This window comes from Phaenicophaeus curvirostris, chromosome 19, assembly GCF_032191515.1.
Source record: "Phaenicophaeus curvirostris isolate KB17595 chromosome 19, BPBGC_Pcur_1.0, whole genome shotgun sequence".
Classification (NCBI taxonomy): Eukaryota; Metazoa; Chordata; class Aves; order Cuculiformes; family Cuculidae; genus Phaenicophaeus; species Phaenicophaeus curvirostris.
The window spans coordinates 9,142,904-9,159,863 of NC_091410.1; the positions used below are offsets into that span (position 1 = coordinate 9,142,904).

The 16,960-nt window shown below is 59.1% G+C and overlaps 2 protein-coding genes across 12 annotated transcripts in view; both read right to left on the bottom strand.

Moving 5' to 3' along the window:
• Positions 1–832: 832 nt before the first annotated feature.
• TTYH2 (tweety family member 2) lies at positions 833–10,014 on the bottom strand. 4 transcript variants are annotated; one of them, XM_069872253.1, is made up of 15 exons: positions 9,840–10,014; positions 9,320–9,492; positions 7,296–7,407; positions 6,607–6,827; positions 6,421–6,516; positions 6,154–6,226; positions 5,979–6,048; positions 5,762–5,817; positions 5,569–5,661; positions 5,405–5,497; positions 5,172–5,314; positions 4,883–5,068; positions 4,679–4,757; positions 4,194–4,206; positions 833–2,528 (listed from the first exon to the last, which is right to left on the bottom strand). In XM_069872253.1, the coding sequence occupies exons 1-15, from the start codon at positions 9,966–9,968 to the stop codon at positions 2,485–2,487; spliced, it is 1,581 nt and encodes a 526-aa protein (XP_069728354.1). In that variant the 5' UTR covers positions 9,969–10,014; the 3' UTR covers positions 833–2,484. The 4 variants fall into 4 exon arrangements, with proteins under 4 accessions (XP_069728354.1, XP_069728352.1, XP_069728355.1 ...); XM_069872251.1 differs by having other exon boundaries at positions 4,194–4,211; XM_069872254.1 differs by having other exon boundaries at positions 4,194–4,228.
• A 983-nt stretch (positions 10,015–10,997) lies between these two features.
• RPL38 (ribosomal protein L38) overlaps positions 10,998–16,960 on the bottom strand; it is a 472,498-nt gene continuing 466,535 nt past the window's right edge. For 4 of the 8 annotated variants that reach the window (XM_069872269.1, XM_069872270.1, XM_069872274.1 and 1 more), the window contains exons 2-5: positions 12,916–12,950; positions 12,564–12,624; positions 11,381–11,503; positions 10,998–11,081 (exon numbers count right to left, since the gene is read on the bottom strand). In XM_069872269.1, coding sequence (XP_069728370.1) covers positions 11,056–11,081; positions 11,381–11,503; positions 12,564–12,624; positions 12,916–12,918 — 213 coding nt within the window. In that variant the 5' untranslated portion in view covers positions 12,919–12,950 and the 3' untranslated portion in view covers positions 10,998–11,055. Of the gene's footprint in view, positions 11,082–11,380; positions 11,504–12,563; positions 12,625–12,915; positions 12,951–13,164; positions 13,244–16,960 lie in introns of those variants that run through there. The other 4 variants (XM_069872273.1, XM_069872272.1, XM_069872267.1 and 1 more) reach the window with 3 other exon arrangements.

Below are 16,960 nucleotides of genomic sequence, written 5' to 3' on the forward strand. Positions count from 1 at the left end.
AATGCATGCAGAGCAGCGTGGCCAGCAGGGCCAGGGAGGGGATTCTGCCCCTCTGCTCTGCTCTGGTGAGATCCCACCTGGAACCCTGCGTCCAGTTCTGGAATCCTCAGCACACAGAGGACACGGAGCTGTTAGAGCAGGTCCAGAGGAGGACACGGAGATGATCTGATGGCTGGAGCACATCCCATATGGGAACAGGCTGAAAGAGTTGGGGTTGCTCAGCTTGGAGAAGAGAAGGCTCTGAGGAGACCTTAGAGCAGCCTCCAGCACTAAAAGGGGCTCCAGGAAAGCTGGGGAGGGGCTCTTGATCAAGGAGTGCAGGGACAGGATGAGGGGGGATGGTTTTAAGCTGAAAGATGGGAGATGGAGATGAGAAATGTGAGGGTGGGGAGACCCTGGCCCAGGTTGCCCAGAGATGATGTGGTTGCCCCATCCCTGGAGGTGTTCAAGGCCGGGTGGGATGGGGCTTGGAGCAACCTGATGCAGTGGGAGGTGGAGGGACTGGATGGGCTTTGAGATCCCTTCCAAATGAAACCATTCCATGATTCTGATTCCTGTGCCACCAGGACGTCAGCCAGGTTCGTCCTCCACTTCTCCAGCTCCAGCCTGGCAGTAAATTCAGCCCTGATCACCGAGTCTGGATGTGTCTGACCCCAAGGGGCTCCTGCTAGAGCTGCAAAAAAAAACAACACTGGGAGCAATGCTTGCAGTGAGGTGATTGCACCGGCCGTGGAGAGACCTGGCTCGGCTGAGCCGGCACCCTGGGATGGGCAGAGAACTTTGATCAAGGGCAGCAGGTGCAGGAGAGCCCGGAGAAACCCAGCAAGGAGAGTTTAGTACAAGTGTTTATTGTCCTTTCCCCAAAGGGCACATACAAATCGGGCTGGATTCTGGCTCCTACACGGAGTCCTCACAAGGTTAGTTCACATGCGGTTAAAAACAGCTCTACCGGTACCGTTACATCGAAACATTAAAAGCTGATCCAAGAAATAAAAATCCCCTGGCAGATTCCACCAGCAAGGAATGCCAGTCGCACGGGACAGGGACAGAGGGGGTGAGGGGACCGCAGGGATGGACAAGGGGTTTTGTAAAGGGATTTTTAAAGGGTACAGTGAGTCACTGCTATCAAGTCAGACCCCGGCTGGCCCAGAGGACAGCCTGGCCACCGTGGCCGCCTGCTGTTAGCCAAAGCAGGGAGGCAGGGATGGATAACGGCTGCTCGTTGCCATCGACCAGGGAAAGCGTTCGCCTTCCCACAGCGCGGGTACCGCCTTGGCAGTCCGGAGCAAACCCAGCGCTGGCTGAGCCACTGCCAACAGTGCCAAATGTGGTTACGAGAGCTGAACTCGCCCTGGGAGCAGAGTGGGACCAGAAGGATGAGTGGGCAGGGCAAGACTCATGACTCTGACTGCACCCTGTGGGCTGCTAGACCTGGGTTCTATGCTGAGATGGAGGGATGGAGCAGGGGCTCTCCCTGCCCACAGCAAGCGAGTGGCTGCTGGGAGGAAGGAGCTTTTGCTCCCATCCTCTTGGCACTCCTGAGGCAGCCACAAAGGATGAGGGTCAGCTCCTGCTGGTTGCCCTCAGTTCTTTGGCTCCTATTGCTGCTCAGCCTGAAGGGCTGGCAATGCCAGGCAGGGCCATGCCCTCCTCAGCCTGGAACCACATCCTGCCCCAGAGACACCTGAGTAGTCCCTAAAAGACTCTCCCAGGGGATTCGTGGCCATCCTGCAGGAGGAGGGGAGCCTGCCCCAGCCCACACTGCCGGACTGCCTGCCCCGGGGAGCCAAATCACCAAAAAGAGCCTGCAAACCAGCCAAAGACCTGCTACAAACATGCACGGCAGTGAAACCCTGCTGGGACAGAGGCAGCGACTGCACGTCCGCCCTGCAGAGAACTCAGAGAACTCAGAAGCAAAGCAAAGGAAAACCAGCAGGGCCAAACCATCCCTGTCCTACAGCCTGTGAACCTGGGGAGGCTGGGCTGGGGGGAGCGAGGGGGACACGGGGAGCTGGGAAAGGACTTGGGATCACTAGTGGTTGGTACTGCATTGCTACGGGAGCGAAGGAGCCAATGCCCCAGAGCCCTCCCCGAGGGGCTGGGGAGCAGCCTGTGGGCCCCGGGAAAGGAGAAGCTGCCGCAGGGGCGTGAAGCATCTCTGGTCTTCCCGGAGCACCAGGAACTGGACTTCGATGATGCCAGACGGCGTTTGGCCCTGGAGTCGCTGTCAGCCGTAAGGCAGGAAGACTTGAGACCGAGCAGAAGCTGCCAAGGGGGAGGAAGAGGGTGTGCAGGGCACGTGGAGAGCATGGGGCACCCCAGTGCCAGGACTGGTTATCCAGCTGCCACCAGGCTTCCCACTGTGTCTTTTCCAGGTGTCTTGGGTTTCCCGTTACAGAAACGCCAGTGGCATTTTCTCCTCCCGTGAGCTGCTTGGGGTGAGCGCGTTAGGCTGGGAAGTCGGTGCCGTGGTGCCTGCCGTGCTCATCGGTGACGGCCAGGTACGTGGCTCGCATGCTCGGGGAGTACTGTGGGAAGAGGAGATGGCACTCAGAGCATCCTCAGCCGCTGCCGAGCCCCCACCAGCCACAGCCAACCCAGCCTCGGCACGGCCACCGCTGCTGAGCCACCAGAGGAAGCCCGAGGATGGAGAGAGAGGATTGCTTCCCATTTGTCTTAATTCCCAATCAATCTGCCAAGCTGCCGTGGGTGAGGGGGGCAGACCCTGCTCACAGCCTCTCCAAGGGCTGGAAAAGAGGACAGGAGAGAAAAGTGACGAGAGAGAAAAGGGATGAGGGAGAGAATAGGGACAAGAGAGAGAAAAAGGAAGAGAGAGAGAAAAGGGAAGAGAAAGAGAAAAGGGAAGAGAGAGAGAGAATCACAGAATCACTAGGTTGGAAAGGACCCATCAGATCATTGAGTCCAACCATTCCCATCAATCACTAACCCATGTCCCTCAGCACCTCGTCCACCCGTCCCTTAAACCCCTCCAGGGAAGGTGACAACCCCTCCCTGGGCAGCCTCTGCCAGTGCCCAATGACCCTTTCTGTGAAATATTTTTCCTGATGTCCAGCCTGAACCTCCCCTGGTGAAGCTAAAAGGGAAAAAGGGAAAGAAAGGGAAGAGACAGAGAAAAGAGAAGAAGAGAGAGAAAAGGGAAGAGAGAGAAGAGGGAAGAGAGAGAAGAGGGAAGAGAGAGAAGAGGGAAGAGAGAGAAAAGGGAAGAGAGAGAAAAGGGAAGAGAGAGAAAAGGGAAGAGACGAGACCCTCTTCAAGATATGTCAAGCACCTCAGGCTCTGCTTTGCCCCTTCCCACACTGCCAGGACATTTGCCAGGCTTGTCCTCCCCCTTTCCGACTCCAGCCTGGCAGTAAATTCAGCCCCAGTCACCAAGTCTGGATGCAATCCCATCCTGAGGGGCTCCCACTGGGATTCCAGTTGCTCTCCTTGTGCTGGGATGGGGACAGCAGCACTGCAGGCACCAGCAGGGATGGCACCGTGGTGGAGCAGAATGAAGAATGAAGCCAAAACCTTCACCCCTCATCCCACCAACACTGAAGAATTCCATTTCTCTAGCGTCTTGCAGGAGGGAGGGAAGCCCCAGCCAGGCTTTGAGGAAGATTATTCTGAGTTTGGTATTTTGGACTGTGAAAGTTCTTCCTCAGGGATCTGAATCCTGGTTAAATTAGACCAGTCAGGGTGGGGAGAAGTGCTCAGATTAATCCCCTCTGATTCATGCCCCCCCCCCCAAAAAAAGGAAGAAGCTCGCCAGCTGCCAGCTCTGCACAATCGGATTTCAGCCTCCACGCTTTCACCTGATGGCAAAAATCTTCCTCAGCAGAGACGAGCACAGTGTCCCCGCCACGCCTGGAGCTGTGTGCCCAGCCCCACCACCTCTGGATGGAGGCATCGAAGCAGATTAAATTCTGTCAGAAAGGGAAGGGGAAAAACTACACTGGGAAGGGGATGGAGATGGAAACAATTTCCAGCCATCACGAGAAACAGGAGCTGCAAATTCAAGCCCTCGTGTGCCTGTGCTGGGGTCCAAGCACAGCCCTGTACCTCCTGAGCCTTCCGAGCTCTCCCCAAAATGCAAGAAGCCCCACGGGAAAGCACCGAGGAGGGGAATAAGGACAGGAAATCAGCTGCTGCCCTAGAAGGAGGAAGAGGGAGAAGGAAGAGGCTGAACTTACTCTTGATGGGCAACTTAGCTCCAAAATAATGGATGCAAAAAACAAAAAGAAAGGAAAACATAAAGCAGGTGTTAACAGGCAGGGTGGGCTTAACTGAACAGTGGGGGGATGGGAACGTGCATGGGCAACTGCGGAAAAAGGCCTTTGAAAGTCAGAATGAATAAGAAATAAAGCAGAGAGAGAAAAGCAGCTGAAGGGGAGACTATTTTGGTCTCCTCCGAGCACGTGGCTGGTGACCTCTCCCTGCAGCCTCCACGGGCCGGCTGGGAACTGGGTTAGCACGGCGGGCAGGAGATACGCTTGCAGATAGGACACGTCCTCCGCAAAGGCAGGAGGAGGGCACTGAGCTCAGCCCACACCATCCCACCCTGGCAGATCCCCTCGGTGCCCTGAGCGAGCGGCTTTCCAGGGAAAGCCACCCGGCTAACCCTCCCCGTCAGCTCAGGGCATCACAAGAAGGACTTGGCCTCAGCCGTTCGCCATACCGTGGGAGGAGGAGAGCCTCTGCCGATGAGGGGGACGTTCTCGTAGCGTGGGTTTCCACCAAAGAGCACAGCTTGGTTCCTGGAGGGGGAGAGCAGTCAGAACAGGGGGCACGGCAAGACCCCCATCATTGTCTCGTGCCCCCGATGTGGGGGGACACTCTATCTCCAAGGTGGGGAGGATGACTTTGAGGATGAGGGTCTCACATGTACTCGGAGACGGGGGCATTGGAGATGGTCTGTGCTGGCGGGTGCAGGCTGCTCTGGCTGCCCAGGCTGCTGCTGTAGCTGCAGAAGCTGCGGAGCTGCCCCCGGGTCGGGTGGTGGGTGGCGATGCGACGCGCCTGAGGGTTGAAGGGGTCTTCTTCATCCATGTCATCGTAGTCCCGATCCCTGCAGGGATGACACACTGGTGCTCACTCACTGCTCTAGTCCCAGAGGCAGTTTCCCCGCCGTGCCGGGCTCACGCTAGGGCAGGGGGCACGGGCAGACCCACCGGCCAACAAAATGCTTCCAGGCACGCGGCGTGGCACAGATAATGGTGGAGAAGGAAGCGGCCACCAGCAAGGAGAAGAGGACCAGGTAGAGCAAACCCTCCACCCCATCGTAGCAGATGCCGATAAGGGCGTCCAGGTAGTCCTGTAGCAGGAAATAAGATGAGGCAGGGCTGGAGATGGTGGGGGAGGGTGACCCCAGGAGCTGCACAGCCCTGTCGCGTCCCCTCCTCACCTTGTGCAGCCCCCGGCAGTCCAGCATGGCCGTGAGCTGGTGCAGGCTGGTCTCTGAGGAGTTGAGGAGCTGCTGGACGCCCAGGAGATCTTTCTATGGGAGATGGGGGGGTCAGGGCAGCACTGGGCAGCACGGGGAGCAGAGGGGCACCTCCCACCCCATACCTCGGCTGTTGGGAAGAGGGGCAGCGCAAACTGTATCAGGCCCTGGATCTGGATCTGCATGGTGGTGAGCGAGCGCTGGAAGATGGTGAGAGCCTGCAAAGGGGGAGCAGGGAGCGGTCACCGAGGCGTCTGGCTGCTGGGGACAGCCCCCCACCCCATGCAGCACAAAGCAGGGTGCCCGGCTCCCCCATACCTGCTGGAAGGGGTTGCTCAGGCTCTGGTCACAGTACAAGTAATAGTGAACCACCACTGCAAAGGGAATGGGAGATGTTGGAATGAGTGTCCCAGGGGACAGAGAGCAGTGTGGGGGTGGCAGAATGGCAGCAGAGAACCCCCAGGCAGGTTTGGGGGTTTTGGGGGGACACTGGGCCCTGCTCCAAGCACGTCCCCACCCCACGGTTGGCTCTTACCTGCGCTGATCTCACCCTCAGTCTGGTTCATGATGAACTTGTCCGGGGCCACGCAGAAATCGCTGGTGCCCTGCAAGGACAAGAGGGACACCATTGGGGCTGGGAAGGATGGGACGGGTTCCCTGAGCCCTCAGCCCTCAGCCGGTACCATCCCTTCCCTCCTGGCCCCACTCACCACTGCCGCTGCCGTGTCCACGGCCATGGAGGCCCAGCTGAGGACAAGAGTCAGCAGCCCACAGCACAGCATCCTGTGGGGAGAGGGGCGAGCGTGCCATAGGGTCCGGCTCTGCCCTTGGTGGCAGCTCTGGCACCACCGAGCCTGGCTGCAGGGTCTGGCTCTGCCCTTAGCAGCAGCTCCGGCACCACCGAGCCTGGCTGCAGGGTCTGGCCGTGCCTTCCTCAGTGGCTCGGGTGCAGCTGAGCCTTGCCATGGGATACTCACATGGTGAGGAGGCAGCGGGAGCGCTTGGCCAGCCCCAGGCACGCCAGGAGGCAGATGGTGAGGACGAGGATGAAGAAGAGCAGATAAGCCAACCACCTGGGTGCAGAAGGAAGGCTCCGTCACACGCAGCAACCTCCCCAGCCCCACCGAGATGCTCCGGCAGCCGAGCACCGTGGCCCCGCTCACCGATAATACTCGACGTAGGCGACTTGGCTGGAGAGTTCGGTGAGGTTGGCGCTGGAGCCCTGCCAGACGGGCAGCCCCGAGAGCTGCTGGACGATATTGCCGGACAACTGCTGCATGAACTTGAGGGTCTGCAGGTAGTCTCCCCGGGTGGCCAGGAGCTCGTTCAACCGCGCTAGGTGCTGCTCCAAGCCCACCTGCATCTGCAGCGTGGTGCCTGCCACCTGGGGATGCCGAGATGTTCAGCCCTGCTGGGATGATGGCAGGAGCTTCCCTGCCATCAGAGCCACTCGTTCCACCCATGGGATGCTGAGCCTCTAGGAAAGGTGGTGTCCCTGCCCATGGCACAGGGATTGGAACTGGATGATATTTAAGCTCCCAACCCAACCCATTCTAGGGTTTTATGAGAGCAGCCCCACATCAATCACTGGAGCTGGATGCATCCTCCAGGACAACCCTGCCACGGCCCTTCCTGGCCACAAAGGCCCCATTCTGCAGGATGATGTCACCCTCCCGTGCTCAGCGCGGAACAGCCGCCCCAGGGGCTCAGCCGGAGCAGGCAGGGCTCGCCTGGGTCCCTCCAGCCAGATGCCTCTCCCCAGCACTTTAACCAAACCCAGGATGGAGGATTGATGTGACCCTGGGGGATGTGGAGGGGGTCGGATGGGAGCCCCTGTCCCACGCAGCCCTACCAGCGAGTCGATGTCGGTCAGGGTGTGGTTGGCGTGGTCCAGGGCATAGAGGAGCTGGTACACCCCGTCATTGGTCTCGCTGTTCCCGTAGAATCCGATGCCGACGGCTGTGCTGTGGGCAGAGAGGGCAACCGCAGTTAGAGGGGAGGGAAACGCTCATATAAGGTGCCTCGTCTTGAGGCCAGGAAGGATGTGGGAGCATCAGCTGGAGAGGGCACACAGAACAATAGAATAGAATCGTATAGGTTGGAAAAGACCTCCAAGCTCATCCAGTCCCATCACCAGCCCAACCACACCATGCCTGCTAAGTGCCACGACCACACGTATTTTGAACCCCTCCAGTGAAGGAGACTCCAACACTGTCCTGAGCAGCTTCTTCCAATGCTTGACAACCCTTCCTGTGAAGAAACTTCTCCTAATATCAAGTCTAAACCTCCCTTGGCACAATTTGAGGCCATTTCCTCTCATCCTATCACTTGTTACTTGGGAGAAGAGACCAGCAGCCACCTCACCACAACCTCCTTTCAGGAGCTGTAAAGAGCAACGAGGTCTCCCCTCAGCCTCCTCCAGGCTAAACAGCCCTGGTTCCCTCAGCTGCTCCCATAACCCTTGTTCTCCAGACCCTTCCCCAGCTCCGTTCCCCTTCTCTGGTTACGCTCCAGCCCCTCAATATCTTTCCCGTTGTGAAGGGACCAAAATTGACCACTGGATTTGACATGCGACTTCACCAGTGCCAAGTACAGGCTGATGATCTCTTCCCTGCTCCTGCTGGCCACACCATTTTCTACCACATTCCCTGGAGCATCCTGGTTTTGGGGGATGCCCCATGCCTAGTAGGACAGAACTAAAGCATATGGGACAGGAACAGCACCGTGACGGGGACCTGCTCCCTGCTGGTGCCCATGGGGGACCTAAGCCTGGAGCTGCTCCGTGGTCCAGACACTGCAGGTCGGAAGCTGCTCCTGCCAAACCTGGAGAGATGAGGGCAAAGGGGCTGGGCAAAGCAGATGAAGGGAAACACCTGGAAGCAACGGAACCTGCTCCTGGGCTCAGCCCCAGGAGGAGAGATGGGTGGCAAGCTGGAGCTGTGCTGTGGTGGCTCCAGACTCTGTGACAAGCTCACCACGGCTGCTTTGGGTCTCCTTGGCACCTGGTGTGCCAGTGGGTGAAGCTGGGTGGGAGGTCAGAGCCAGCTCCAAGACAAGATGTGCCCCTGCCCTGGCTAGTTTGTGCCTGCATGTGTTCAGCCCAAGGTGCTCTCTCCCTCCCCATGGCAGATGCTGATAAATCCATCGTCCTGTTTGCCATTTTTAACAGCTGCAACCAAGCCCAGTGTGGCTGCTGGGGGGGGTTTCAAAGCCCCCTGGGGAGCTGCAGAGTGATCCCACGCAGCCTGCCTGCGGGTGCCCGGAGGCTGGAGGAGCAGGAGGACCTGGGGGGTCTCGGGGGGAGCACGCCAAGCTCGTTAGTGCCATTTCCCTGTTCCATACACCGCTCGCAGGCAGCCATCTCGCTCCGCCCAGGCGAAACCAGCCCCTTTGTCTGTCGAGCGGGTCACAGCCCAGCAGCGCGAGGACCCCGTGTCCCATCCCTGTGTCCTGTCCTGTCCCCGCTAGAACCAGACCTGCTGGGGGCAGATGGGATGGCTGGTGGGGGGTTCTCCTGGCCACGGGCTGCCAAAAAATGCGATGGGCTTGTGAAGCCACCGGAGCGCTGCTGGGCGAAGCAGCATCCCCTTGTCTAATTGCTCCGGTTGCAATTAAGGCCGGGCACCCACAGGACCTGCCAGCTGGGTCACGCTGCTGCCTGCCATCTGCTCCGCGCTGGGATTAGGATTAGCCGTGGTGGGGACGGGGACAGGCTAGCCCACGGCTGGTCCCCAGGGCTGTCCCAGCATCAGCAGCTGCGCGGAAGGAGGCAGGAATGGACCACATCTAATTGCACAGATCTAATCCAAGCGACTGGAGCATGGAACCCCTCGGTGATGGGGGGGGACAGCCCCGGGTCCCCGTCCCCGACCTCACCAGCAGATGAGCCCGGCGGTGACGGCCATCCAGGTGATGCAGCAGGAGCGGGGCCGCTTGCTGTCGGGCTCCAGGTCCCTCTTGCAGCAGCACAGGCAGAGCAGGTAGACGGTGAGGAAGAGGAGGTTGAGGCCGAGGCAGACGGCGGCCACCAAGCCCAGGAAAATCAGCGACTGAGAGAGAAAGGGACAATCAGCGCCTGGGGATGTCACGGGACGGTCACAGGGGGGAAGAGGAAGCGTCCCCATCCCTATCCCCATCCCTATTCCCATCCCTGTGGCCCCATCCCTGTCCCCACGTGGCGCCACCGGGGGTACAGCAGCCCCTCCCGTGCGTCCCCCCCACCATCATTTCGGGGTGACGGTGGCCAGTACCAGGGGGCAGCAGCGTCGAGGCGACCCCCTTCGCCCCCTAAAAGCGGGGAACGGGGAGTTCGCACCGAGCCGAGCCTGGAGTTGGGGGGGGGGTGGGGGTGGAAGCGCCCCGGGGGAGCACCCGGGAGGGGGTGTCGGGTCCGTACCTGCTGGTAGTCGGCGTCCCGCGGCCGGAAGGAGGCGGGCACGGGTTGCAGGCGCAGGTCGCGGTGGGGTAGACCGTGCAGCCAGGCCGCCCACCAGGGCGCCAGGTAATCGGCGCGGGCGGGCGGCATGGCCGGGGCCGGGGGCGCCGCGCCGAGGGGCTCCGGCGAGGGACACGCCCCCTCCGCGAGGGACACGCCCCCTCCGGCCGCACCCCCCATTCACAGGCTATTCCCCGCCCAGGGCGCCTGGCCACGCCCACTAGGTATTAGCCCCTCCCCCTCAGAGCTCAAGACCACGCCCCCTTCCCAGATCCGTCCCTGTCATTGGCCACCCCCGCAGCCCTGACCACGCCCACAAACCTAATGGCCACGCCCCCCTCCACGGAGACGGAACAACCTCCGAGTCCATAGCCACGCCCACAGACGTTGGCCACGCCCCCATCAATGACCAACCAGCCTCCGACTCCTTGGCCACGTCCCCTCCCCGTGACCCCGCCCCAGCGCCCACCCCTCGCTGCTATAGGGGTCTCTCGCCTCCCTCTTTGCCCTCTAGAGGGTCCGCATCTCCCCTTTCCCCAGCACAGGGGCCCCTCACCCCATCCTCCCCACACGCCCCCGCCTGTGTTTCAGGCCATCGCCTCGTGGAGCTGTGCCCATGGACACCCCCCCATTGTCACCAGTTCTTCTGGTTGCCACAAAACCCTGGGAGAGCTGTGTTCCCGGCTCCCACTCCCCGAGGCTCGCCTGCCCTAGGGATGCAGCCGGGGCTCCATCAGGAACAAGGCAGGGAAAGAATTTTAAGCGGGCAACAATTTTTCCATCGCAAAAATCTTTCAGCCAAAGGAAATCAAAACACCTCCATCCCCCTTCACTGCAACCAGGCGCTGGCTCAGACACGGCAGAGCCCTCAGGACCACAGAGATAACGGAGACCTTCTCCAGTTCTTCAGTACCAAGGACCTTCAGGACTTCCACCCAGGCCCTCAGGGAAGCTACCCTCCACCCGCTGGTGCCAGGGAGCCCCGTTCCAGCGCATCCCGGTACAGAGACCCTCTCTCTCCCTGAACAGCTTGAAGCTGTCTCAGGCCTGGTCCCAGCTGGAGTAATGAGAACACAACCAGTCTCTTCTCCGTGCTTTTGGGAAAGGACAAACATGGGGAACGGTCCAGGTCTTTATTTATAGTAACAAAAAGCAGAGAAGCCCACATGGGAACAGCTCATTTCAGCTCCTTCACGGCCAAACCTGAAGAGGAGAAAGAGATGGGTCAGTGGTTGGCAAGGCTCTGCCCAGCAGGCAGGACCAGCATTCTCCTGGAGCCAGGCAGCATTCCCAGCCTGTCCCAGGGGGCACAGCCCTTTGGCTCCCAAGGATGCCGACACTGGAAAATCAGAGGCAACAGCAGCATTTAGCTGGGCACAGAACCAACTGCAGCATCGGCTCTGGGGACAGCAGAACACGCAGCCTCTAAGCAGCAGTGACCCTGAATGCCAGGCCTGTCACCCACCACACCGACTGCATTCCCTGAAGAATCCACGGGATACCTGGGGGCAGGGACTGCTTCAGCTTCTCTGCCTTCTCCTTGTCTGTGATGACCAGGGTGTACAGGTACCGGCTGCAGCGCACCTTGAACTTCACATTGTCCTTGTTCTTCTTGATCTTCACGGCTGCAGGACCAAGGGAGAGCTCAGCACCGGCCCCACATGCTCCCAGCACCCTTCACAAACTACATCCAAGAGAAACATTCCCTGGGGAAAGGTGAATCCTACACCAGTTTTCCCTCACGCAAGAGGACAATCACCACCCTTCTTGGCCCATCTGCACGAGTGAACAAACCAAGCATTTTCCCACATTGCTGTCATCAACAGTGGATTTTGGGAGGCCGTTTTGCTCCACATCAGCAAGCACTTCCCATCTCCTTCCTGTCCCCCTAAGGCAGCTTTATCTGGGCAGCCTCCTCAGAGCCACGGCCAGTTCTGCTCCTTCACAGCCCCTGCAGCTCGGTGTGACAAGCTGCTGCAAAATCCAGAGCACGCAGAAAGGGATGGAAATGCATTGGGAAGGGCTGTCGGCAGCGACAACTATTCAGTGCTGAGCCATCCCTTCTCGCCCACACCTGTGCATTAACAGCACATCTCCTGAATTAAAGTGCCTCTTCCTTGTGACAGCTAGATCCAAATAAGCACGAGAAGAGGGAAAACTCTTCACGCGTTGTTAAACACCAAGACAAGGCACTTCCAGGGTTTAAGTTATCATGGTCTTTGTATTTGACACACAAGAAAATGCCTGTTTGAGTGGGATTCACTTCTCATCCTGTCACACTCCCCAGCACCTGATATCTTGCAGCTTTTCAAAGGCTACAGTGAACTGGGGTGAAATCTGCAAAGATTCCAAGAGATGGGGCTGGGCAGAAACACTCCAGGGGGAACAGACAGAGCTGAACATCAGCCCCTGGAGCATCCCAGCCCTGGACGCAAGGTCCTGTCTGCAGATGCTGCCGTGCATCCCTCTGCTCACAACCGCAGCTCAGCACAAGCTGCTCTAAATGTCACCAAGACAAAGCCTTGATAATGTATGTTCCTCTACGCTTCCAAGCTAAGGGGATCCTCAGCCTGTGCAGGGACACAGTGCCCCATGGCCTTGCTCTGGCCAAGAAGAACAGCTCCCATGTTCAAAGACCCCGCTTCACTCCTCCTCCATGTCACATACGGCAGCCTCGGCACTCACACTTTGCATCCTTCCTCCTGGCTGTCAGCAGAAAGTCTTTAATCTCCTCAATTTTGCGAGGCTGAAAACCAAAACAGCGACTCAGTGCGTGGAGAACAGCCGAGAGCTCACGTCCCGCTGCGGGCTCAGTCTCTTGAGCCTCACCAGCTCAGAAACCCCCTCCCACAGCCGACACCCCCCAGCCCCAGTGCATGGAGCAACCCTCTCCTCCCACAGCAGGGCCGCGTCCCAGGCAACGGGGGGCTCGGTGCTGTCACCCCGCCCTCCCTTACCGCCGGGGCAGCCCCCAACCCCCCGAGATGAGGCGAGGATCAGCGCTGGGCCCGCTCTCCCAGCCCCCTCCCCTCCTCACCATGGTTCCGGGCCTTGCTCAGAGCGCTCCAACCTGCGACACAAACAACTCAAGATGGCGTCAGCGCACCCACCGCCCAACAACGAACACCCACCATCCGCCTTCCCGCGCTCGTCCCGCGCCCACCGCCCGCCATCCGGTCGCCCCGCGTCCCCTCTCCTTCCCCCGCCCCGCCTCGGGGCCGCCCAGCCCCGCGTGGAGGCGGATGGCGGCGGATCCCACCGCCCCCCCACCGCCATCGACCCGCACCTACAGCCTCTGTCTCTGCGGAGAAAGCGGAAGTGAACGCGGCACTTCCGCATCCGGGCCTCACCGCCCCCTCCCACCGCGAGCTCCGCTACGGCTCGGGCGGAGGGACAGAAAGAGCGCGGACGCGATCGCGGGAGCTGCCTCTGCGATGAGTTGGCGGGGGCTCAGTCCCGCGCTGCATCGGGAACGGAGGGAGCACCGGCAGTTCCCAGCCTCCCCGGACCCTCCGTGTAGCGCGGAGGGGGAGCACGGCTGCACGGGCGGGCTGTTGGCAGCCTCTCGAGCCCCAGCACCCCTCACGGAGGTCCCTGACGCAGGCTCCATCTAAGATGTCCGGGACGCAGCCTGGGTCAGGGACCCCCGTGAGAGATGCTGGGGCTCGGCGGCTCGGGTAGGGCTGCAGTGGAGCCGCTTTGCCACAAGAGAGAGCTTCAGCCACACTCAAAACCCCTCAAACATTCCCTAAACACCTGCAAGAGTTCTGAAGGGCAGGTGGTGGGAGGGGGCGAGGGAACCCACCCTGTCCCTGCAGCTTCTCGGTCCTATTGGCCTTGTCCCCATCCTGCTGAACCCCACGTAGCGGGGAGTGGCGTCTTGGTGTGCTGTGGTGCCAGTTTGTGGGTGCTTCGGTGCTTGGAAAGGGTCCTTGGGGTCATTGAGGAAGCTGGGATGGTGGGAATGGAGGGGCCAGGGGGCCGCATGCCCTCCCCTTGGCCCAAGTTTCCAGCTCTGACCCAAATTCTCCTGCTAGAGGTGCCTTTGCGGGGGTCACACACCCTGCCCCGGCTCTGGGGATGTGGCACCGTGTGCCCTGTGCTGGCCGTGAGTGCCAGAGCCCCTCAGACCGTGCCAGAGACACCCCATCCGTGCAGGGACCCCTCACCCAGATCATCACTCGAACCCCCTGGGTGAAGGGGGGAGCACAATGTCTTATCCAGGTCTGGCATTCCTGGGGTAGAGAGAGGGATATGATGGAGCTGGTGGCTCCTGTGACACCCTGACCTGGCACCCTGATGGATGGCTCAAATGACATAAGAATAAACCATGGGGGCAGGAAGATGCCTCATCCGGGGGGGGAAGTGAGAATTGGGGGAAACTCAAGCTCATAAACCCTGGACCCACATGGAAGGTCCCTGGTGTGGCTGTAGCTGTACCCAGGGTCCCTGGCATGGCATGGCCAAGGGCTCTCTGGCTTGCAGGGGCCTCTTCTCCAGTCCAGCTGCCTGTGGGATCCAGGAGAAGCTCCCAGCCTTGCTCCCTGGGTCCACCCCTCCCACTGCTGGAGTGCAGAAGGACTTTTCTCATCAGGAGAGAGCCCGGGGGAGCAGAGCAGCCCCTGCAAGCAGCTGGAGGATGAGCCCCCACTCCCCGTCACCCATGGATATCCCCATCCATCAGACTAGTCTGCGTTTTTTTGGGGGGGCTGTGGCTGGTGCATCCCAGCAAAAGCAAACCCTTCCCCAGGACCGTGCCCCAATGCCATCGGTTCCCCCTCCGCTGTCCCATGCGAGGTGAACCCCCACGGGAATTCACTCTGGGGTGGCCAAAGCTCCCAAAGGTGAATTACCTGCTGGTTCCTGATCTTGCAGCTGTGGTGGGTTTGGAGATGGATAATTAATTACCTTCTGCTTTTAATCACTGCTGGCTGGAGGATGCTGTTGGCAGCGGTTGTGTCCCGTGGGGATGCTGTGGGGCTGTGTCTTGTCTTGGCAATACGGGTACAGCTCGGCTCGTCCAGGAGACTCAAAACCCCTGGGACTTGAGTCCATTGGCACTGGCAGCTCCCTTGCGTGATGGAATTAAGTTACAAGGAAGGAGAAGAGGGAGGAAGAAACAGGGAAGAGGCAGCTTTCCTCAGGTCCTGCACCTGGGCCACCAGTTGCTCCCAGTATCACACTAAAGACAAGTTACTGGGACAAAACCTGCAGCCGGGGCAGGAGCTGTGGGGCTCCCACCAAGGGAAGGTCTGTTGGGTGGGAAGCTCCCCTCCCTCCCTCCACCGAATGAGGTTTTTAATTGTTTGATTTACGTATCTCATCTTGGATCGGCTGATCTACTCCGCTGTCTTTTAATTGCTTCAAAAGTTGAGCAGTTTTTCATGTTTTAAGGAGTGCTGGATTGTATAATTAAACCACTAACAGTGTAAATCAACAGTGCAGAAGAAAGACAGCAGAGAATTAAGCAAGCTTCTTGGCATAATAATAAAACCAAACCGGCATGAAAAGTGCCCATTACGGCACCGACGCTGAATACTAATTCTTGGCCGAGGGAAGCAAGGCACTGTCCAGCTCCAGAGAGGGGTTGCCAACACCAGCCTCCAAAATCACCTGGTTTTGTCCCAAATTGCAGTGTGGAGCCACTGGAGCATGAATCGGGAGACGGGTGGTTCATGTCCCCCCCCGTCCCACAGTCCCTGCTCCACCCTGAGCAGCCTGGGAACCGATTCGCTTTGACTTTATTAATATTATTTAAAAGCCGAGTGGGTGTATAAATCAACAAAAATAATTCATGAGAATCATTAGCTCCTCAAAGACAGGATCTTTTTACAACCGGCTTTAAATTAAAAAAAGAAAAAAAACCCCACTACATTCTGAAACTGTGGCTTTTAAAACACATCAAATACATTTCCTCCCTGCCTCCCACCGGCCCGGCTCCTCTGCCTAATGAAATTCAATTAGCATCCTTAATTCACCCGCTGGCTACCAGTTTTATATTAAAAAATCTTTCCGGTTCTGCTCGGGAAGCGCCGTGCCTGGATCATGGTTGTGTTCAAGCCCAGGGCTCCGGGGAGCCGTGCATACCCCCTGGTTGAGTGAACAGCTCAGTGAGGAGCCCTCATCCTCATCCTCATCCTCGTCCTCGTCCTCGTCCTCATCCTCATCCTCTGTCAGTTGATCCAAGAGGCAAGTTGGGATTTCGATGAAGCCAAGTGGAGGAAACCTGGGATGCCGGATCCGGACCATGCTCGGATCATGGTTGTGTTTTACTCTAAGGCTCTGGGGCACAGTTCATTGCCCTGGTGCAGAGTTGGAGGAACAGCTTGATAAAGAGCCTTTATCCTCCTGTTCCACCAGCTCCAGGAGGCACTGGCAAGGTGGGATTCGATGGAGCCATGTGGAGGAAGCCTGGGATGCGGGATCTGGGCCATGCACCATGCACAGTCCCATCTCAAGGGTGCAAGCTTGAGTGAGAAGCTCAGTGAGGAGCCTTCATCCTTATCCTCTGCCAGCAGCTCCAGGAGGCACCGGCGAGGTGGGATTCGACGGAGTGGAACGTGGGATCTGGGCCATGCACCATGCACGGTGCCATCTCAAGGACGCAGGGTTGGGTGAGCAGCTCAGTGAGGAGCCTTCATCCTCATCCTCTGCCAGCAGCTCCAGGAGGCACCAATGAGGTGGGGTTTTGATGGGGCTACATGTACAAAACCCAGGATACCAGATCTCGCCTTCCCAACATCCAATCTCCCCCTCCCCGGATGCAGGGACCCGCAGGTGCTTCCCGCGGAGCGTGCCGGGGTGATGTCCCCAGAACCCCCGGGGCCAGCGGGGACCCAGCTGGCACAGAGGGTGACCCCAGCAGCTCCAACAGGAGTTGATTTGCTGCAGCGGGTCTAAGCGGCGTGTTGGCAGCCAGCAAGACACGTGTGTCACTCGGTGATTAGATGGTATCGCCTTATCAGCAGCAGCAGCAGCAACGGGCGCTGCGGGGTGAGGGGAACGGTGAGGAATAATAAAAATGTAGGAAGAAAAAGGCGACGTGATTTTTCTCTCTCCCCCTCTTAAAGATCTGATTCAGA